At 45.4% G+C, this 23,497-nt stretch overlaps 1 protein-coding gene across 1 annotated transcript; it reads left to right on the top strand.

Moving 5' to 3' along the window:
* The first annotated feature begins 12,332 nt into the window (after positions 1–12,332).
* LOC120924968 (C-X-C motif chemokine 10-like) lies at positions 12,333–19,255 on the top strand. The gene is made up of 4 exons (XM_040335901.1): positions 12,333–12,454; positions 12,573–12,696; positions 14,904–14,987; positions 18,955–19,255. The coding sequence occupies exons 1-4, from the start codon at positions 12,394–12,396 to the stop codon at positions 19,007–19,009; spliced, it is 324 nt and encodes a 107-aa protein (XP_040191835.1). The 5' UTR covers positions 12,333–12,393; the 3' UTR covers positions 19,010–19,255.
* The last annotated feature ends 4,242 nt before the right edge of the window (positions 19,256–23,497 follow it).

Genomic DNA, 23,497 nt, shown 5'->3' with positions numbered 1-23,497 from the left:
TCGGTTTGGTCCGACCGTGTGTACGGGGCCTTAGTCTGCCTGGACTATACCATGTATAGAACCTGCTGCAGCAAAACTGACACAAAGAAAGAAACTTTTTTTTTAAAACGGCATGGAATCTCTCCCAGAATCCATACCAGAGCCTTATACGATAGGCCAGGATAAGGGGGATGAGCGAGCGCTCCCCCCTGAACCATACCAGGCTACACACCCTCAACATGGAGGGTGCTTTGGGGCAGGGGGGCCCCAAAGCACCTTGTCCCCATGTTGATGGGGACAAGAGCCTATTCTTGGGCAGTGGTTGTGACGGTCTGCAGGCAGAGGGCTTATAGGAATATGGAAGCCCCCTTTAACAAGGGGGCCCCTAGATCCTGGCCCCGCTATGTGAATGAGTATAGGGTACATTGTACTCCTTCTCATTCACCCAAAAAAATGTCACTAACAAATAAAGACACTGAGACAGTTATTGACAATTCCTTTAGCAAAAATAAATCTGCAAAGTTATCTGGTGGCACCACCCCCTTGTGACATCACCGACTGGTGTATGCTGGGGTAGTGATGTCACAAGGAGTGATGTCCACAGGCGATGTTGCCAGGTGGCCCCGCCTCTTGCATGGGTGGAGTTAGTATAAATTGGGGGACCCCCATGACATTTTTTTAAAACTTTTTCTGTTGCCGGCAAATTTGGCAATGCTTTTTTTCATTCAGCTGTCAGTGGGGAACCCTGCTAACAGCTGATCACTGATACGTTGTTAAGGATGTGGCACCCAGCTTCCCGACACACTGCTTAACCACTTGACCACCAGGCCTATTCTGGCACTTCTCTCCTTCATGTGAAAATCACAATTTTTTTGCTAGAAAATTAATCAGAACCCCCAAACATTATATATTTTTTTTTAGCAGACATCCTAGGGAATAAAATGGCGGTCATTGCAATACTTTTTGTCACACCGTATTTGCGCAGCGGTCTTACAAGCGCACTTTTTTTTAATAAAAATCACTTTTTTGAATTAAAAAATAAGACAACAATACATTTTGCCCAATTTTTTTATATATTGTGAAAGATAATGTTACGCAGAGTAAAATGATACCCAACATGTCACGCTTAAAAATTGCGCCCGCTCGTGGCATGGCGTCAAACTTTTACCCTTAAAAATCTCGATAGGCGACGTTTAAAAAATTCTACAGGTTGCATTTTTTGAGTTGCAGAGTAGGTCTAGGGCTAGAATTATTGCTCTCGCTCTAACGATCGCGGCGATACCTCACTTGTGTGGTTTGAATACCGTTTTCATATGCGGGCGCTACTCGCGTATGCGTTTGCTTCTGCGCGCAAGCTCGTCGGGATGGGGCGCTTTAAAAAAAAAATTTTTTGTTTTCTTATTTATTTTTATTTAGTTTTATAATTTTTTACACTGAAATAAAAAAAAATTGATCACTTTTATTCCTATTACAAGGAATGTAAACATCCCTTGTAATAGAAAAAAGCATGACAGGTCCTCTTAAATATGAGATCTGGGGTCAAAAAGACCTCAGATCTCATATTTAGACTTAAATGCAAAAAAAAAAAAAAAAAATGTCATTTTTTCAAATGACAAAAAAAAAAATGTTTCTTTAAGAGGCTGGGCGGGACTGACGTTTTGACGTCACTTCCGCCCAGCAGAGCTATGAGGACGGGTGAAGGAGATTTCTCCTTCAGTCCCGTCCCCGCTCAGCTGCCGGACACATCGGATCTCCTCCGCCGCTACCGACGGCTCCGGTAAGCGGCGGAGGGCGCGGGAGAGTTGGCGGCTATGGATGCCGAATACAGGACTCGGGAGCGCGCTCTCAAGGTTCAGCGACCACCAGAACGGGCGATGTTCAGGTCCGAACTATTGCTTGCCCCACACCGCTCGCCAATCCTTATTCTTTACTATTCACTGAAAAGCTGGACTGGATACTGAACCTATATTGTTGATCACAGTGTAAACAGCAAGCAAATGCAGCACCCGTCTGGTAAGGGTGTTAAAGTTAAAATGATTCACATATCTATTTTACCTGTACATTCAGCTGTTTGCTACATGTTTGGTCCTAATAACAAATGCATACGTTAGATCAGGGCTCAAAATTTCAAGTCCTGAGCTACTAGCCATGCCTTAAAAATTGCTCGCCACCAATCAGATTGGACAGCTTTGGCCATTTGCAATCAGATTGGACAGTGTTTGGCCATTTGCAATCAGATTGGATAGAGTGGGGCCATTTGCAATCAGATTGGACAGCGTATTGCTTTTTGCAATCAGATTGGACAACATAGGGCCATTTGCAATCAGATTGGACAGCTTATGGCCATTTGCAATCAGATTGGACAGCGTAGGGCCATTTGCAATCAGATTGGACAGCATAGGGCCATTTGCAATCAGATTGGACAGCTTAGGGCCATTTGCAATCAGATTGGACAGCTTAGGACCATTTGCAATAAGATTGGACAGCTTATGGTCATTTGCAATCAGATTGGACAGCGTAGGGCCATTTGCAATCAGATTGGACAGTATTTGGCCATATGTAATCAGATTGAACAGTGTTTGGCCATCTGCTCTCTCTCCCCCTGTCAGCATGCAGTCTGGTATTGAACTGCAGGTGTGGAACTACAAGTACCAGCACTCTACAGGCAGGTAGGGGGTAGAAGCACAGCTCCTGCAGACACTCTGATTGGACATTATTGGTGACAACTCCCAGCATACCTTAGCTGTACCACCTCCTCCCTGTTTCCAGTCTATGTTCTCTGCTCCCCGCCTCCCCTGTACACGCCCTCATCTGGGCACACCATCCAGGGCTGTGAGGCGGCAGCCGGCGCTCATGTGATAGCTCCACATTCGGGCCGCCGCGTCCCAGGGCCGACCTGAGTGTCACTGCTGTAGTCCGCAGTTCATAAAAGGCGCCGCCGCAGTGAGATCGCTAACCATACACCCGGTTGCCCGCCCCCTGTCTGAGCCTGGGCTGGCCTCGGAACTGCGCCTGCCATATTTTTACAGGCTGCAGCTGACCATAACGGACGATTGGCAGCCTTGCTCCATGCTTGCCCCCAAATTATTTTCCCTCGCCAAATCCGAGCAGACGAGGGGAAATTTTGAGGGCTGCGTTAGATAGATACACTATATAGCCAAAAGTATTGGGACACCTTCCTTTACACACACACACATGAACTTTAATGGCATCCCAGTCTAATGCCGCGTACACACAACCGTTTTTAATGTCATAGAAAAAACAACGTTTTTCTTGACGTGATTCTTGTCAAGCCTGCCTTGCATACACACGATCGTGAAAACAAAATGCCCGAGCAAAGCGCGGTGACATACAACACGTACGACGGCACTATAAAGGGGAAGTTCCATTCGGATGGCGCCACCCTTTGGGCTGCTTTTGCTCATTTCGTTTTAGTAAAAGTTTGGAGAGAGACGATTCACGCTTTTCAGTCTTTGTGCTTTTCAGGCTGTTACAGAGTGACGACTGTGCTATCTCCATTACAAACGCTAGTTTTACCAGAAAGAGCGCTCCCGTCTCATAACTTGCTTCTGAGCATGCGTGTTTTTTTCCTGACGTTAAAGCCTACATGCTCTGGAGCCCACACACAGTCGTTTTTTAATGACCAATTAAAAAAATTGCATTTTTCTCATCATGAAAAACAATCATGTGTATGCGGCATTAGTCCGTATTGTTCAATATTGAGTTGGCCCGAACTTAACATAAATCTATGGTTAAAAAAATATTGAGTTGGTCCGCCCTTTGCAGCTATAACAGCTTCAACTCTTCTGGGAAGGCCGTCCACAAGGTTTAGGGAATGTTTGACCATTATTTTTAGAAGCACATTTGAGAAGGCCTGGCTCACAGTCTCCGCTCTAATTCATCCTAAAGGTGTTCTATCAGGTTGAGGTTAGGACTCTGTGCAGGCCAGTCAAGTTGCTTCACCCCAAACTTGCTCATCCATGTCTTTATGGACCTTTTTTTGTGTACTGGTGCGCAGTCATGTTGCAACAGAAAGGGGCCACCCCCAGACTATTCCCACAACGTTGGGAGGATGAAATTGTCCAAAATGTATTGGTATGCTGACACCTTAAGGCAGGGGTCTCCAAACTTTTCAAGCAAAGGGCCAGTTTACTGTCCTTCAGACTTCAGGGGGGCTGGATTCCGACCAGTGGGGGTAGAAAATGCCTAGGGGCCAAGCATCAGTGAGAATAAACACGGCCTCAGTGTTGGAGGTCAGTAGGAGCAGGAATAGTGCTCCATCATTGGTGTTAGTGTAAGAAATAGTGCCCCATTGTTGGTGTCATTGGGAGGAATAGTGCCTCATACCATTGGGAGCAATAGTGCCCCAAGAGCCGGATGAAGGCTAGCAAAGGGCCACATTTCGGCCCTCGGGCCGCAGTTTGGAGACCCCTGCCTTAAGAGCTCCCTTCACTGGAACTAAGGGGCCAAGACCAACCCCTGAAAAACAACCCCACACCGTAATCCCCCCTACACCAAATGATTTGGACCAGTGTACAAAGCAAGGTCCATAAAGACATGGATGAGTGAGTTTATGTACAGTATTTCACAAAAGTGAGTACACCCCTCACATTTTTGTAAATATTTTATTTACTTTATTTTTTTTTTACTTTTCATGTGACAACACTGAAGAAATCTAAATGTCAAATATTGAATGAAAATAGTATAAAAAATCACACACACACATACATATATGTGTAAATATATATATATATATATATATATATATATATATATATATATATATATATATATATATATTTATAGTATCTCACAAAAGTAAGTACACCCCTCACATTTTTGTAAATATTTTATTATATCTTTTCATGTGACAACATTGAAGAAATGACACTTTGCTACAATGTAAAGTAGTGAGTGTACAGCTTGTATAACAGTGTAAATTTCCTGTTCCCTCAAAATAACTCAACACACAGCCATTAATGTCTAAACAGCTGGCAACAAAAGTGAAACCCCTAAGTGAAAATGTCCAAATTGAGCCCAAAGTGTCAATATTTTGTGTGGCCACCATTATATTCCAGCATTGTGCTCCTCCGCCTTCCATTTGAGGATGCCCCACAGATGCTCAATAGGGTTTAGGTTTGAAAACATGTTTGGTCAGTCCATCACCTTTACCCTCAGCAAGGCAGTGGTCGTCTTGGAGGTGTGTTTGAGGTCATTATCATGTTGGAATACTGCCCTGCGGCCCAGTCTCTGATGGGAGGGGATCATGCTCTGCTTTAGTATGTCACAGTACATGTTGGCATTCATGGTTCCCTCAATAAACTGTAGCTCCCCAGTGCCAGCAGCACTCGTGTAGCCCCAGACCATGGCACTCCCATCACCATGCTTGACTGCAGGCAAGACACACTTGTCTTTGTACTCCTCACCTGTTGTCACCACACACGCTTGACACCATCTGAACCAAATAAGTTTATCTTGGTCTCATCAGACCACATGACATGGCTCCAGTAATCCATGTCCTTAGTCTGCTTGTCAGCAAACTATTTGCAGGCTTTCTTGTGCATCATCTTTAGAAGAGGCTTCCATCTGGGATGACAGCCATGCAGACCAATTTGATGCAGTGTGCGGCATATGTTCTGAGCACTGACAGGCTGACCCCCCCTCACACATTTAACCTCTGTAGCAATGCTGGCAGCACTCATATGTCTATTTCCCAAAGACAACCTCTGTATATGACGCTGAGCATGTGCACTCAACTTCTTTGGCCGACCATGCGAGGCCTGTTCTGAGAGGAACCTGTCCTGTTAAACTGCTGTATGGTCTTGCCCACCGTGCTGCAGCTCAGTTTCAGGGTCTTGGCAATCTTCTTATATCCTAGGTCACCGGGGAGGGAAGATGGCTAATTGGGCCCAATTTGGACATTTTCACTTAGGGGAGTACTCAATTTTGTTGCCAGTGGTTTAGACATTAATGGCTGTGTGTTGAGTTATTTTGAGTTGACAGCAAATTTACACTGTTATACAAGCTTTACACTCACTACTTTACATTGTAGCAAAGTGTCATTTCTTCAGTGTTCTAACATGAAAAGATATAATAAAATATTTACAAAAATGTGAGGGGTCTACTTACTTTTGTGAGATACTATATATATATATATATATATATATATATATATATATATATATATATATATATATATATATATATATATATATATTATGTGTGTGTGTGTGTGTGTGATTTTTTATACTATTTTCATTCAATATTTGACAATTAGATATTTTGTATTTACTTAATTTAATTTTTTTTTTTTTGATACACCATGGGCTAGATTCAGGTAGCTGCGCTTGATGTTACGGCCGCACAGCGTATTGTATTTACGCTACGCCGCCGCAACTTACAGGAGCAAGTGCAGTATTCACAAAGCACTTGCTCCATAAGTTGCGGCAGCGTAGCGTAAATGGGGCCGGCGTAAGCCCGCGTAATTCAAATGTGGAAGGGGGGGCGTGTTTTATGCTAATGTGTGATGATCTGACGTGATTGACGTGTTTTAGGAAAGGCGCATGCAGGGGAGGGCTGGCAGCCTTAGGCCTGGGGGGCAAGTCTAGTCAAGTGGCCCACTGAACCAGCTCACCATCCATCTGCTCCACATTTCCCGCAGAGAGAGAGAGACTTCTCCACATTGCCCACATTTCCGGAATTTGCCTAAACAGAGAGAAACCGTTTCACATTGCCGGAACAGAGAGAAAAATCGATCCACATTACCGACATAGAGAGAAAAATCGCTCCACATGGCAGTCTCTCTCTCTGTGCGGTCAATGTGAAGTGGTCCCTCTCTCTGTGTGGGTAGTGCAGTGCATGTGCAGGCACAGGCCTATGCACTGGCCACCAGGACCAGATTAAAGGCATTGTGGGCCTGGTGCGGCAGTGGAGCAGATTTAGGAGCGGCATGGATATGATGCAAGTAATGTTCTATCCCAGCTTTCCTCTTACTGGCCACTCTCCTGCGTTTCCAGGAGCCTGTGCTGGCTTGTGCCCAGACTTGGTTGCAGCCACACAGGTGTAATGCTAGGCCTGGCATTTGATTTACCAAGCTTTCGTAAGAGAAATGTGTCAGTGTGTGCTGTGCTCTGAGGTGAACGTTTCCCAGCCATCAGAATACAGTGATCACTGCCGGCAGCTATAGCAGCCAGCAGTGATCGACAAAAAGAAAAAAGGACAGGCTGGCTGTACTGCAGTCAGCAAGCAAACTGAAAAAATTCAGAAAAAAACATCAAATGCAGCCACTGTTGCCCATCAAACGCAGCCACGGTACCCCATTAAACGCAGCCACTGTTGCCCAGAAAACGCAGCCACTGTGCCCCATCAAACGCAGCCCCTGTGCCCCATCAAACGCAGCCCCTGTGCCCCATCAAACGCAGCCCCTGTGACCCATCAGACGCAGCCCCTGTGACCCATCAAACGCAGCCCCTGTGACCCATCAGACGCAGCCCCTGTGACCCATCAGACGCAGCCCCTGTGACCCATCAGACGCAGCCCCTGTGACCCATCAGACGCAGCCCCTGTGACCCATCAGACGCAGCCCCTGTGACCCATCAGACGCAGCCCCTGTGACCCATCAGACGCAGCCCCTGTGACCCATCAGACGCAGCCCCTGTGACCCATCAGACGCAGCCCCTGTGACCCATCAGACGCAGCCCCTGTGACCCATCAGACGCAGCCCCTGTGACCCATCAGACGCAGCCCCTGTGACCCATCAGACGCAGCCCCTGTGACCCATCAGACGCAGCCCCTGTGACCCATCAAATGCAGCCACTGTGCCCCATCAAATGCAGCCACTGTGCCCCATCAAACGCAGCCACTGTGCCCCATCAAATGCAGCCACTGTGCCCCATCAAATGCAGCCACTGTGCCCATCAAAAGCAGGCAATGTGCCCCATCATATGCAGCCACTGTGCCCCATCAAATGCAGCCACTGTGCCCCATCAAATGCAGCCACTGTTCCCCATCAAACGCAGCCACTGTGCCCCATCAAATGCAGCCACTGTTCCCTGTGCCCCATCAAATGCAGCCACTGTACCCCATCAAACGCAGCCACTGTACCCCATCAAATGCAGCCACTATGCCCCATCAAATGCAGCCACTGTTCCCTGTGCCCCATCAAATGCAGCCACTGTACCCATCAAACGCAGCCACTGTGCCCCATCAAATGACACCCCCTCCGGACACGGACACCTAAATAGGGGCTGGGCACGGCGGCCATGGATAGATTCATGCAAGGCAGGAATCTATCAATTTTACATATAGGGGGTGGCATGATAGAGGGGGCAGCGCCTGTGCACCCTTAATAGACAGGCCACCACTGCACTGATGTGCTGGCGGTTTTCCATAGCCGCAGTACCTCAGACTTCTTTTAAGTTGTGCGTTTTTGCTGCATTTTCTGGAATTGCACCAAAGATGAAGCATGCAGGACTTTATGTGCACTTTCAGAACATGTAGCAAAAAGGTACAACCTAATAGAAGTCTAACGGGACCGGGGGTAACATGCAGCAAGACAGTGCCAGTACACCAGCATTGCGACCAAACTGCAGCGTACGTGTGTGTGAACCCACATCAAAAAACATAGGAGGGCAAGAAACTGTCACAGGCTGCAGTGCTAGTAATGACAGGCTGCTGGTAATATGCAGAGGGGGGGGGGGGGGGGAGAGAGAGCAGGAAGGGAGGGAGGAGGGGCTCAGTCACTTGTCACTTACTTGGTGGCAATGGACAGTCCCAGGAGGCTCACTTCTTTCCTTTTTTTTTTAAGCCTGTGTATGTCGAGCAGAGAAGCAGACTGCTCTGTTTTAACTTTCCCTCCCACATATCCTCTTCAGACAACACGGGCTGCCAGTGTGGGCGGGGAAAGAGCAAGCAGATCCACCCACCCCCTGATAGAGCTTCGTGTGGAGGAGGGAGGGGAGGGGCTGGGCTGAACTTAGACACACAGAGACTGTGTCAGGCTGTCAGCCCAGAACAGAGCCCATCGCTGCTGCAGTACTAAATCCGGCCGTGTCTTCCCCCCGAGCTGCCGCTCTCAGCCAGCTCAGCGGCCCTTGTACAGAACATTAGAGCGGCCCGGGGGGAAGATGCATGCCTGTCACCCAGGCCAGTCCGCCCCTGGGCGCATGTGCCGTCCGTGTACATATCCTAGTGTGCATTGCTCCCAAGTACACCGCAACGACGTATTGGTTTCGACGTGAACGTAAATTACGTCCAGCCCTATTCGCGAACGACTTACGCAAACAACGTAAAAAATTAAAATTTCGAAGCGGGAACGACGTCCATACTTAACATTGGCTGCGCCACCTAATAGCAGGAGCAACGTTACGCCGAAAACGCCTTACGCAAACGACGTAAAAAACTTCCGCCGGGCGCACGTACGTTTGTGAATCGACGTAACTAGGTAATTTGCATACTCTACGCCGAAAACAGAAGTGCCCCTAGCTGCGAAAAGGAATATTGCACACAATTATACTCCGCCGCATTAAAGTTACGTCGGCGGAGGAAGCCTATTTTTTAGACGTATCTGCCTTGGAGAATTGGCGTAACGATACGCCGATGCAGATTCGAAATTACGCGGCGTATCTGGAGATACGCCGCCGTAAATGCTTGCTGAATCTAGCCCCATGTGTTCTGTGAAAGTAGCTTCCCTCTGACTGGTATTCCAGTCACCTTTTTTCTTTAGTAATAATACATATTGTATGCTGCAGGGACCACGCTGACTTGGTGAGTTGGCCTATCTCTACAATTTAAACCATTTCAAATCTTTATTAGCACTAAAAACAGACAGTGGTTCTAATCCTTCTGCACTGTATCCATTCCACTGACTATCACTTCATGAGATAAAATGCAGAATGGCTTTATGAGTAAAATATCTCACATTTTGATTAAAGGCTTTCCGACCGTATACTGTACATATACAGCAGCAAGGCGGCTACCCTGTTCAGAATCACTTACCTGTACATGATCCTGCACTTCCGGATCTGTGGCTCGCATGCTCACTGTCTGCCGGGACCCACCGATCGTTCCTGAGAGAGGCAGAACAGCAGTTTGTTGATGTAAACAAGGCAGATTGACGTTTTGTTAGTAGGGAAGGCAGAGAGCCTGTGTTTCTAAGCAGAAACTTCCCACAGTAAAAACACCCCACACACAGTTAGCAAGCGCTCCCTAGAAACACATCTAACCCCTTGATCACCCCTGATGTTAACCCCTTCCCTGCCAGTGTCATTAGTACAGTGACAGTGCTGATCACTGGTCTCCAAAAAAGCATCAAAAGTTTCACTTAGTGTCCGATTCGTCCGCCCCAATGTCGCAGTCCCGCTATAAGTTGCTGACCGCCGCTATAACTAATAAATAAAAATAAATAAATATTAATTCCTTAAATATATCCCATAGTTTGTAGACACTATAACGTTTAGGCAAACAATCAATATACGCTTGTTGGTATTTTTTTTTTACCAAAAACATGTAGCAGAATACATATTTGCCTAAATTGATGAACAAATTCGATCTCTTAAAAAAAAATTATTGGATGTGTTTTTTTTTTTATCGGAATATTTTTTTTTCACTCTTTTTTTGTTAATAGAACAAACCATAAAAATCGCAGAGGTGATCAAATACCTCCTAAAGAAATCTCTATTTGTAGGGAAAAAAGGGACAGACATTTTGGGCCAGATTCACGAACAATTACGGCGGCGCAACGTATCCCCTTTACGTTACTCCGCCGCAAGTTTTCGTCGTAAGTGCTTGATTCACAAAGCACTTGCGTGTAAACTTGCGGCGGCGTAGCGTAAAGCCGTCCGGCGCAAGCCCGCCTAATTCAAATGGGGCGTGTACCATTTAAATTAGGCGCGTTCCCGCGCCGAACGTTCTGCGCATGCTCCGTTAGGAAATTTCCTGCCGTGCTTTGTGCGAAATTACGGCGCCCCAACGTGTTTTTTGAACGGTGACGTGCGTTACGTCCTTTCGTATTCCCGGACGTCTTACGCAAAAAAAAAAAAATTGAAATTTGACGCGGGAACGACGGCCATACTTTAACATGGGCTGTCTATTGTTACACCACCTAAATAGCAGCCGTAACTTTGCGACGCGAAAAGCCGACTAGCGACGACGTAAGAGAATGCGACAAAATTATTAAATAACTCATGCTTTATTTTAGTATTTTTTTTTGTGAATTGCAAAAAAAAAATAAAAATTGAAAAAAGCTATAAGTTAATTTATCTCTAATTTTAAGATGAAAATAACTCTGTGGGCCAGATTCACGTAGCGCAGCGGATCTATAGATCCGCTCGTTCTACGTGAATTAAGATCCGCTCCCGCAAGTTTAGGAGGCAAGTGGCTAATTCACAAACAACTTACCTCCAAACTTGCGACGGCGGATCCTAAATCCCCCGGCGGAATTCAAATTCCGCGGCTAGGGGAGTGTACTATTTAAATCAGGCGCGTTCCCGCGCCGATTTAAATGCGCAGGCGCCGTCCGCGAAATTTACCGGCGTGCATTGCTCCCACTGACGTCGCTAGGACGTCAGTGGTTGCGACGCTTACGTAAACGACGTCCGTCCGTATTCGAGAACGACTTACGCAAACGACGTTAAAAAATTTAAATTCGACGCGGGAACGTCGGCTATACTTAACATTGGCTGCGCCTGATAAAAGAAGGGGTAAGTATACGACGGAAAACCGCTACGGAAACGACGTAAGAACACTGCGACGGGTCCGCGTACGTTCGTGAATTTGCGTATCTCGCTGATTTACATATTATTTATCGTAAATGGGCGCCATTTTTAAATTGAAAAAAAGATCCGACAGTGTAACACATTGTAACACTGTCGGATCTAGCCCTTTCTATGCGTAACTGATTCTATGAATCAGGCGCATAGATAGGACCAGTTTACGCCAGAGATACGATGGTGTATCTGTAGATACACCGTCGTATCTCTTTGTGAATCTGGCCCTGTGAATTTAGCCCTGAGGGTGACATACAAACATATGAATAGTATATGTGTGTTTGCATTTATAGTAAAACTCTGGTAACACTAGAGCACCTTTTATTTCTGTAATTAGTTTAATAAATTGTAACTTATGACAGTATGTCTGGCAAATGCATTTCTGGGAAATGCTTGTCTCCGGCAAGAATAATATATGTCTAACAATGGAATTTATTTAGATCGAAAAAAAGTATTTCGGGGACTTTCACTTCTTCTTAGTTTTTCTGTGATGCAAATACAGGATATGAGGATATGAGAAATTCCAAGCAATGACAAAACGTAATGATGCAACCCGGCACACAATCTTGGTGTATAAATAGGGAGATACAATACTCCAAGCTACTATCTGCACTAACTCATAGTCAAGGACATCACAACTACTATCATCATGGACAACAAGTGCACTATCCTCATCAGTGTTATCCTGCTCTCTGCTGCTGCCATTCAAGGTAAAGTCATTAGCATTACATATATTCTTGCATTTACCTTATTTACTTTTTTTTTTTTTTTTTTTTTAATCTTTTTTAGTCTTTTTACTAATCTTTCTTTATTTTAACTTTTCAACAGGGTTTTCAATTGCTCGAGGCAGTCGCTGCTTGTGCACCAAGCTGGACAACAGGCTCAATGTACGAGCACTGGAAAAACTGGAGATTTTCCCAAGCAGCTCTGGCTGTGAAAGGATCGAATACATGTAAGTACCTGCTAAATTAAGAGATAGCTAAAGAAATATGAAGGCTGCGACTACTAACTCTATCTAAAAATGCCAGTTCCCTGGCTATCATGCTGGCCCAGCCTTGTCAGAACTTTCCGAGTCACTGAACGGTACAATGGGCCAGATTCAGAGAGACTTACGACGGCGTATCTCCAGATACGCCGTCGTAAGTCCGATTGTGCGACGTCGTATCTATGCGCCTGATTCTTAGAATCAGTTACGCATAGATTTCCCTAAGATCCGACAGGTGTAAGTGTCTTACACCGTCGTATCTTAGGGTGCATATTTACGCTGGCCGCTAGGTGGCGCTTCCGTCGATTTCAGCGAGGAATATGCAAATTAGGTAGATACGCCGATTCACAAACATACGTCCGCCCGGTGCATTTTTTTACGTTGTTTACGTTAGGCTTTTTCCGGCGTATAGTTACCCCTGGGTCTATGAGGCGCAGCCAATGTTAAGTATGGCCGTCGTTCCTGCAACGAAATTTGAATTTTTTTACATCGTTTGCGTAAGTCGTTCGCGAATAGGGCTGGACGTAATTTACGTTCACGTCGAAACCAATTACGTCCTTGCGACATCATTTGGAGCAATCCACAGTGGGATATTTTACGGACCGCGCATGCGCCGTTCAACAAAAACGTCAAAAATGCGGGGTCAAGTAAAATTTAAATAAAACACGCCCCCAACATCCCCATTTGAATTACGCGGGCTTACGCCGCTACACATACGTTACGCCGCCGTAACTATAGGCGCAAGTTCTTTCTGAATACAGAACTTGCGCCCAAAGTTACAGCGGCGTAACGTATCGGAGATACGTTACGCCAGCAGAAAGATCCGCTGATCTTTCTGAATCTGGCCGAGGAGGAGGTGCTCTGACCACACTAGGACTATGAATGCTGTATGCTTCTTCCTAGTCAGTGCTACAAACTATTGAAGCCAGGGGCAGCCAGCCAGTTAGCAATGGCTGACTCCATATTTACATGAATTTTCTAGAAATATAAACATACAGGGGGAGAAAAACTCGAGCGTGCAAAATCTGGTGCAGCTCTGCATAGTAACCAATCAGCTTCCAGGTTTTATTGTAAAAGCTTAATTGAACAAGCTGAAGTTAGAAGCTGATTGGCTACCATGCACAGCTGCACCAGATTCTGAGTGCTCACGGTTTTACTAAATCTTCCTCACAGTTTCCATGTTACATTTTGTAAAACAGCTCCTACTTGGGTATATCCAGTATATTACTATAATTTTTTATGATGATTATGATGATGATTATTATTATGCAAACTAACATCATCAAGTCGAATTTAAATCTATCATGCTTATAGAAAGCCAATATCTGATTATGAATATCAGTTTCTAGAGCAGTCCTGATTTGTCCTCATTTCTGAATGATAAATCTGATCATTGAATCACTTAGGCCCCTTTAACACTGGGGCGGGGGCAGCGCCGGCCCGTCAATTTAGTGGCACTATTTGGCTCGCTAGTGGGTGCTTTTACCCCCTGCTAGCGGACGAGAAAGGCTTAAAACCACCGCAAAGCTCTGCAGAGGCGCTTTGCCGGCAGTATAGCCATGGTGCCAATTGATTTCAATGGGCAGGAGCTGTATACACATCCGTCATCTGTGCCCCATCACAGAGTTTTACCTTGACTTCCTGTCCCACAGCTAAACAGGAAGTGCGAGAAAATCCCTGCAAACAAAGGGAATTCCTTGGGGACCCCTAGGCCACCAGAACTAGTGTCCCCATTGGAATATTTCCCCTCTATTACTTTTCTGGGGACAACCCAAAATGTGGGCTTTTCTTTCACTTTCACTTTCAATGATAATGTTAAACAGAAAATATAGAGAACACACAGAGGGCACACAGACAGCAATAACAACATACATGTGTTCTAATCCATCTATACTCTGTCTAAAACAAAACAAAAAAGTTTTGCCTTTAGTTATACTTTAAATATAGAAAAAAAACTTTTTTAAGATTGTTTTCTTTGACAAGTTTTACAGTTTAGTCCATTAGCAGGAACATGCAGTACATTAGGTAGTTTTTAATCCAGAGAGAAAATAGCTTAGGCTACATATAAACCAGGGAAAAACATGGTAACTTCAAACCAAATGTAAATTCACTTTTGAAGATTTTATTTTAAAAGATTTTATTTTAAAAGTCTCCTTGTTTTCATTGATTTGCAGTGCTACTTTGAAAAACTCACCTACTAAAAAATGTGTGAGCCCCCACTTATTTGAAGTAAGAGTGCTGCTGAGTGGAAAAAATCGGTGAGTATTCACTATTACAATGGAAAATGTCTGCATGAACATTGGGGGGCCATTGCAAGCTCCCCTTGACCCAGACTTCCTAGTTGTGTGTATTTAGTCTTGGGACTCATTTTTTGGCAAGATGAATCCCTTTACCCCCTCTTCACCCCGCCTCTCTTTTTGTCCACTTTCCTAGTCTATAGGTATCTTTGCCTTGCTTCTCCTCACTACCCTCAGATAATACCATATCCAATTTGTTCCTACCTTGTTACCCTTCTATACCTTTAGAGGATTTGTCCTACACCCGCTGCCACCCTCCCTCAACATACCCAGGCCCGGATTTACTCCCTTTGCCGCCCCAAGGCCGGGTCCTTCAATGCCGCCCCCGCCTGCGCAGTACAGGGGGGACATTATCCGGCTGGGGACTTTTTCGGCAGGACACTGAGAAGCGGGGGGGGGGAGTGTTGCTGTCGAATATGACATTGAGAACTGAGGGGGTTGTCACCACCTCTTCCCTCAGTTTTCTCTCCTCTAACCATCCGTGACATGACAGGGGGGAACTCCCGAAATGAAAGTGGTGAAAGTGTCCTCTCCTCTCAGCCACAGTGCCGCCCCTGCACCCACTGCCGCCCCAAGGCCTGGCCTTGCTGGCCTTGTCTGGAATCCGGGCCCTGAACATACCCTTTCCATAAGCGTGCGCACATAGGGTGTAAGGTGTGCCTGGGCACACCCTAATCACCCTGTACTGTGCAGATTCCCCCTGCTGCCTGGCTGCAGAGAAAGGGACTGGGGAATCTCTGTCCTCAGTCCCTTCTCTGCCTCAAAAGTTAGACATCAGGGGTCTGTTTAAACCACTGATATTTCACCAAAACCCCCAAACAGGGCTCCTAAAAAAAATAATATAAAAAAAAAAAATAATAATAATAAAAATAAAAAAAATAATACAAATAAAGATAAACTACTGACACCGATCTCTGCCCTGCTGACAAAGCCCTACTGACTTGCTCACTGCCATATATGGTATATTATACACGCATGTGTGTTTGAGCTTTGGTGTGCACACCCTAATGCAATAGGCTGCGCACACCTATGACCCTTTCCCTTTAATTCATAAATACAAAATTCAGACCGAAACTGGGACAATATCAGTATGATGTCTTAGCATCTCATACAGTAATTTCTAGATACCAGCTATGCCCAAAATATCTCCCTCTGTAAGCAATTACTCATACCCATCAAGATTTATGTAACTGTTATTACTTTCTGTAATCGCTTTGCATTCTAAAATGTAAGACTGGAGGTTTCATTTTGTCTCACTTCGGTCTGAATAAAAAAAAAAAAAAGAATAAAAAATAAAAAAAAAATAGCTCCCCTTGTATCAAATTCCTATGGGCCATATTCTCAGAAGAGTTACGATGGAGTATCTCAGGAAACTCTGTTGTATCTCTGTTTTTTGACCCGCATATCTATGCGAGTGATTCCTAGAATCATTTTCGCATAGATACGCTGTAGATCTGACAGGTGTAAGTCACTTACACTGTCGGATCTTAAATGTAATTCGCCGCCGGCCGATAGGTGGCGTTTACGTTCAGGTCTCATTTGTTTATGCAAGTGTTTGGGGAATACAGCACTTGCTCCTGTAAGTTCGGGCGGCGTAGTGTAAATAGCTTAAGTGACGCCGCCGCAGGATCTTAGAGAATCTGGCCCTATGATGGGATATTGTGCAGATAAGGGTCTTCTGCTGCAGGAATACTAATGTTGTATGAATTTGGTGAGTTTGCAGAAGAATAGGTCAGTTTAAGTGTTTGATTATGTTATTGTTATACTCAGTTTGTGAGTTAGTTAGGTTTAGAGCCGGTTCACACTGGAGCGGCACGACTTCGGGGGCAACTCGGCAAGGCGTCCTGAAGACGACTTCAGAGGCGACTTGCAAAATGACTCCTGTATAGAAGTCAATGCAAATCGCCCCGAGTCGCCCCCAAAGTCGTACAAGAACCTTTTTCTAAGTCGGAGCGACTTGCATCGCTCCTATTAGAACGGTTCTATTGAATAGAATGGGACGCGACTTGTCAGGTGGCTGAGTTGCCTGACGAGTCGCCCCAGTGTGAACCGGCTCTAAGGAATTATGTGTTAGAAGAAAAGGTTACATTTTAGGGGCTCACTTGGGTGGGGGTCACCACTATCCAAAATGTAAAAAATGTACTAGATTTAGTGTCTGGGAACAGGTTTAATGTTAAAGCAGATCTCCGCTGAAAAAAAAAATATTAAAAGCCACCAGCTACAAATACTGCAGCTGCTGACTTTAAATATTAGGACACTTACCTGTCCTGGAGTCCAGCGCCGTCCGCAGCAGAGGACGAGCGATCGCTCGTCACTCTCCTACCCCCACCGCCATCCTCTATGAGGGAACCAGGAAGTGAAGCATTGCGGCTTCACTGCCCGATCCCTACTGCGCATGCGTGAGTCGCGTTGCGCCATGCTCACTGGCTCCCGCTGTGTTCTGGGAGCCGTGTGTTTCCCAGAACACAACGGGGGGGGGACGGGATCTGACGTCCTGCCCGCAGTCTACCCGCAGAGAGGACTCCCGGAAGTGGGTGCAAATACCTGTCTTTAGACAGGCATCTGCACCCCCCTAAAAGGTGTCAAATGTGACACCGGAGGGGTGGAGGGTTCCAAAGAGCGGAAGTTCCACTTTAGGGTGGAGCTCCGCTTTATTAAGAGCATTTTTTAGTAGTTAGGTAAAGTATCAGGGTTAGGGGTGGGGGCAGTGTCGGGGACAAAATCATCCAGCGTTCAGGCCAAAGATGCACAATTGCTCCCCCCCTTCATTATGTGCGAGGGGGGGAGCACAGCCTGCACCTCCTTTTGGAAAATCCAACAGGGATCTAAGAGCAGAAAGTAAACCAAAGAGCCAAAGTAATGATAAAAGTCACACTGGACCGTTGTTACCGCACTCAGATGACCAAATGAGAAACAGACAAAAACACCAGAATTGGGAAGCACAGATCCAGGAGGATGCGTGGAATCAATTGGAGATGGAATCCATGTTAAATTTAAAACAGTTTATTGCTGATAAAACCATGTAACCAATACACAGTGCTAATGGGAGCCAAAGGTGGTGGAGAAATGGCTGTCCCACTTCCGTGAGGGCTGTTGACAAAAAATGGGAAGCCTGAAAACACTTTCCAACAGCTGGGATCGGTGACCACAACCTCCTCTTGGCTCTCTCCTCATCTCCTTGCCAATTCCAGTGCTGGGCTGACAGAAGTAGTGCTGCTGCTGTCACTACTCCTCTCAGCCTTATAGCTGAAGAAACTAGCCCCCATCCCTACAATACATGCTGCACCCAGGGTAGCCACCCCGTCTGCCCACCCCTTGTCTCAGCCCTGGGTGGGGGGAGGGGATGTAACTTTATAATGCTTACTTTTTGCTAAATAGCTTACATTATGTTTTGAAACTGCCACATTTATAATATATATATATATATATATATTTGTAAATGCCATTTACACCTGTGTGGTGTATACTAATTTGCATAATGAAACATTTTTGTAATTATGGTGACAAGTCGATTAGGTAAATCATAGTGACTGTGATGCTACATGACATCAAATGTCACACAAAGCACAGGCTTGGGCAACAAATGTTCAGAGGAAGGCATGTTGCCCTTGTTTCATTATATTAAATTTTTTTATTCTATTTATTTAATTTTATATACTGAGTACTGATTTATTTTGTATAAATCAGGAAAACATTTGGGGTCAGCCTAAGACTGTAAACAGGCAATACATACAGTTTATGCATATGTTATATTTCAAAGTGAATTTGCTATTTAATTAATGATGAATAACTAGATTAATGCCGCGTACACACGATTGTGTGTACAGGGCATACAAGTTGATAATGGGTATTATTTATTTAACATGCTTACTTAAATTGGATGATTACCAAAGTATTCATAGCTTTTATTTTATTTTCTTTTCTTTAGGCAACTCAAACATATTCCAGTGATAAGACACCCAGGAACGAAAGCAACAAATTAAGAAAATTCACACCATGCCTCTTATTTATACACTAGTTTGCTACTTTGAATGTATTACACAGTAGCTTTGTTGTAACTGTTGTTATTTAAGCCTTGTTCCTGTAATAATGTTCTTTTTACCACAGTAAATTATTTTCTGAAACATTTGTTTTTACCACTGTAAAAACATATGTTACCTAAATTATTTGTATATATGTGAATATATTTATAATGTATAAATAATACAGACCCTTCTGTGTAATATTTTTTAAAAGAAAATTTAAAATTTAAAGAAAAACATAAATACAAAATATACTTTTGTAATATTTCAATAAAGAATGAATTTACTTAATTTAAATTGGTCTTTGTTTTTTTCAGTTCACAATTCTAAAAAGTGTTTTTAGTAATATTTTAACAGTAACAAGGAATGAAGTGTGAGGCCGCGTACACACGGCCGAGAAACTCGACGGGCAAAACACATCGTTTTGCTCGTTGAGTTCCTTGCGAAGCTGCCGAGGATTTCGGCGAGGCAAATTTTCCCATTGCTGTCAAGGAAATAGAGAACGTGTTCTCTTTTTGGCCCGACGAGATCCTCGCCAGTTTCCTCTTCGAAAAGTGTACACACGACCGGTTTCCTTGGCAAAAAAAAAAAACCAGCAAGCTTCTTGCTGTTTTTTGCCGAGAAACTCGGCCGTGTGTACGAGTCCTGAGAGTGAAACAGCTTATGTATAGTGATAAATCTATATGTAATTATTAATTTGTTAGACGCTGGCAAGTGAATGCAAAGGTTATCGATTTTTGCAGTTTTGTGCCTGCGGAAGGTTTCATACTGTATAAGATATTTAAAGTATATGTAATAGTGTAAAGCTGCTAAGTCTTCTGTTGGTAAAACATAATATGTAACTCATGGGTTGATTTACTAGAGGCAGTTTGGCTGTTCACTTTGCAAAGGAATTGCTTAGCCAAGGGTTTGAAGTGGTTATACCGGGATCAGTGGCGGTGCGTCCATAGTGGGCGCAGGAGAGGCGTTGTCGCCAGGCCAAGTTTTGAGCCAGAGGGCTCTTCTGGCCGAGTTAGCCAGGGCTGCCGACCTGGCTGACATGCGCACTGATTCCGCTGAGGCGTCCGCTATGTAAGTGACTCCTCACAGGATCATAGGGAAGGAGGACAAGATGGTCTCCTTCGCTGTTCTTGCTTCAATGTGCTCTTGTATCTTAGAGAGCCAATGCTCCAGGTTGCGGGCCACAACCGTAACAGCTAGTTCTGGCTTTAGATTCCCGATTGTAGAGTCCCACGTCTTTTTCAAGAGGAAATTAATTCTCTTGTCCATGACATCGCCCAGGACTCCCATGCCTGATCGTGGAGGGTAAGAGGTTTTTTGTCGGCCTGAATGCTGAGGGTTGTGTAAACTGCCCCTTAGGCCTTGTACACACGGTCGTTCAAAACCGATGAGAATGGTCCGACGGACCGTTTTCATCGGTTAAACGCTGAAGTGGCCTGACGGCCTGATATGCGTACACACCATCGTTCCAAAAACCGATCGGGCCAGAACGCGGTGATGTCAAACACACAACGTGCTGAATAAAAACGAAGTTCAATGCTTCCAAGCATGTCTCGACTTGATTCTGAGCATGCGTGGGTTTTGAACCAATGCTTTTCTGTACTAACCATCGGTTTGGACCGATCGGTTCGGTTTTGAAGCATGCTTTAAAATTTTGAACCGAAGGAAAACAGACCGATGGGCTATACACACGGTCGGTTTGGACCGATGAAACTGAACCTCGGTCCACTCTCATCGGTTTTGTCCGACCGTGTGTACGGGGCCTAAGAGGTCCTCTACCTCGTCCAGTGACAATTTATAGGGAGGGTTTCCTGGACTCCCCGTCCCAGTCCTCTCCTTCTGACCCCTCTTGGAAATCAGAGGTGGCACTATCTGGTAGGATATGTTCCACCTGGGAAGGGCCTGCAGGAACATCTGCTGTAGCTGCAGCCGCAGGTATGACAGGTGCAGAGCCCTGGGCCTGTGGCTCGGTTGTAACCTGGGTGGGAACAGCGGGAAGCTGCAATTTTTCAAAGAGGGTTTTGACGGAAGAAAAGGTGGATGAGAGCTCTTTAACTGACGCTGCTAATCCAGATTCCTGTTCCAACTCCCTTTCCCTGACTAAGGACTGTATGCAATCTCTACACAAAACCTTAGTCCATGACTCTGGGAGAGTGTCCCTACAGGAGGCACATTTTCTTTTAGAGCTATGTGTCCTTCCACCACCCGCTTTCTCAACGGCTTTCTGAAACACAGGTAAAAAAAAAGCAGAAAAAAACAGCACATTAAAATATGGTTACAACCCTGGGAGTGCGCTAGTCCCCTATTCTGATGGAACTAGGGCCTCCCCCCCTGACCACCCAGGGGGATTTGCCTCCCCATGCAGTGAACCATACATGGGGGGGCAATCCTAAGATAGAGAGGACCCTCCCCAGGGTGCTCTTACCTTAGACTGGCTGGAGGTCGCATCCGTTGTCTGGGCTTGCTCCAGAGATGCTGCCGGCATGACTGCAGGTGGCTGCTTGCTGTAGAGTCTCACATCGCCTGTGCGAGATCCGACTCTCCTCCAGCGTTCGCCCAGCCCCCTATCAGCACCGCGACCCGGAACCGGAAGTCGCGGGTCAAAGGGGAAGCATCCGCCCTACGCCGGAGATGACGTTACCCACCGTCCGGTTCAAAAAATTGCGGCCTGTAGAATGTACAGGGCAAGCTGAGCTGCTTCCCCTGCTGTGGCCCTGTGGACGCGATAGGGGCCCCCCGCAACCTACTACTGTGCTCGGCGAGGATGGGGTGGCTGTTCAAGAACAGCAGGTATGTACCACACCTTTTAAAACCCTGGAAGCCCCTGCTTCCCACTAGGTATGTAGATGGCCTCAGTCCCCTGACTGCTCAGCCAGGTTCCCTGCACAGTGTCTCCCCACCGGAGGAAACACTAATAACTGAGGTCTGGCAGGGGGAAGTGAGAATTTATGTGCTGGCGCAGTGTTTCCTAAAGGAAGAGGAGGAGCCTATCTCTCAATAGTGGCTGTCCTGAAAGACGGGAAGGGAAAGTAGGAAGAGAACCAGCGAAGTGTAGAGTCACAGAGACCAAGGCCCAGATTCTCAAAGGACTTACGACGGCGCAGCGCCATGTACGCCGTTGTAAGTCCTAATCTGGGCCGTCGTATCTATGCGACTGATTCTTAGAATCAATTACGCATAGATATCCATTAGATCCGACAGGCGTAAGTCTCTTACGCCGTCGGATGGTAACTGCAATTTTTTTTTTGCCCACTAGGTGGCGCTTCCGTCGATTTCCGCGTCGAGTATGCAAATTAGCTAGATACACGAATTCACGAACGTAAGCGCGGCCGACACAGTAAAGTTACGACGTTTACGTTAGGCTTTTCCCGGCGTAAAGTTGCCCCTGCTATATGAGGCGCAGCCAATGTTAAGTATAGCCGTCGTTCCCGCGTCAAAATTTTAAAAAGTTACGTCGTTTGCGTAAGTCGTCCGTGAATGGGGCTGGACGTCATTTATGTTCAGGTCGAAACCTTGCGACGTCATTTGGAGCAATGCACACTGGGATATTTTAGGGACGGCGCATGCGCAGTTCGTTCGGCGCGGGGACGCGATTCATTTAAATGAAACACGCCCCCTACCCGCCGAATTTGAATTCCGCCGGGTTATTTACGCTACGCCGCCGCAACTTTACAGGCAAGTGCTTTGTGAATAAAGCACTTGCCTGAAAAACTTGCGGCGGCGTAACGTAAATGATATACGTTACGCCAGCACAATTTTGCGCCCATCTACGTGAATCTGGGCCCAAAAGCGTGGAGTTTTTTGTGGAGGAGGGGGTGGTCAAAGGTATGCTGTCATGCCTAACCATTTTCAGTACATGTGTTTTTTTATTTCTGTTCTATGCAGTGTTTAGTGAACAGGGGTGAAAGCAGCCAAATGTGGCAGACCTTGAATGTTTTTTTCTTTGCTTTTTATTTTAGTTTTATTTACTAGGGTTGTCCCGATACCACTTTTTTAGGACCGAGTACAAGTACCGATACTTTTTTTTATGTAGTCGCCGATACCGAATACCGATACTTTTTTTAAATGTCATGTGACAGTTTTCAAACCACAATACAGACTAAGGATATTTTCTTTAGAATTATGAAGAACTCTAACTCAAGACATTATAAAAGAATAAAAATGAGTAAAAATGAATAAAAATGTTTTATTTGCTTGTCACGCAGTAGTAAAAAACTCAAAGAATTTTCATAGAACATGTTGATAAATACAAAAAAAGTATTCTATTTAGGTATCGGGAGCATTTGCGCGAGTACGAGTACTCCCGCAAATACTCGGTATCGGTCCCGATACCGATACTAGTATCGGTATCTGGACAACCCTATTATTTACCATATGGATTTCTTTGTATTAAAAGAATGCTGACTAGCAACAAAATATACCAAGGTATGGCCTTGAAAAGGAGGAACA

Source organism: Rana temporaria, chromosome 1 (assembly GCF_905171775.1).
Source record: "Rana temporaria chromosome 1, aRanTem1.1, whole genome shotgun sequence".
NCBI lineage: Eukaryota > Metazoa > Chordata > Amphibia > Anura > Ranidae > Rana > Rana temporaria.
Note: the sequence above shows the minus strand (reverse complement) of the source record. Positions and strands in the feature narration are given on the sequence as shown.

Coding starts and splice junctions, on each gene's coding strand:
- LOC120924968 (XM_040335901.1), top strand. CDS start 12,394: ATGGACAACAAGTGCACTATCCTCATCAGTGTTATCCTGCTCTCTGCT. Junction 12,455..12,572: donor CTCTGCTGCTGCCATTCAAG/GTAAAGTCATTA, acceptor ACTTTTCAACAG/GGTTTTCAATTGCTCGAGGC. Junction 12,697..14,903: donor TGTGAAAGGATCGAATACAT/GTAAGTACCTGC, acceptor ATTGATTTGCAG/TGCTACTTTGAAAAACTCAC.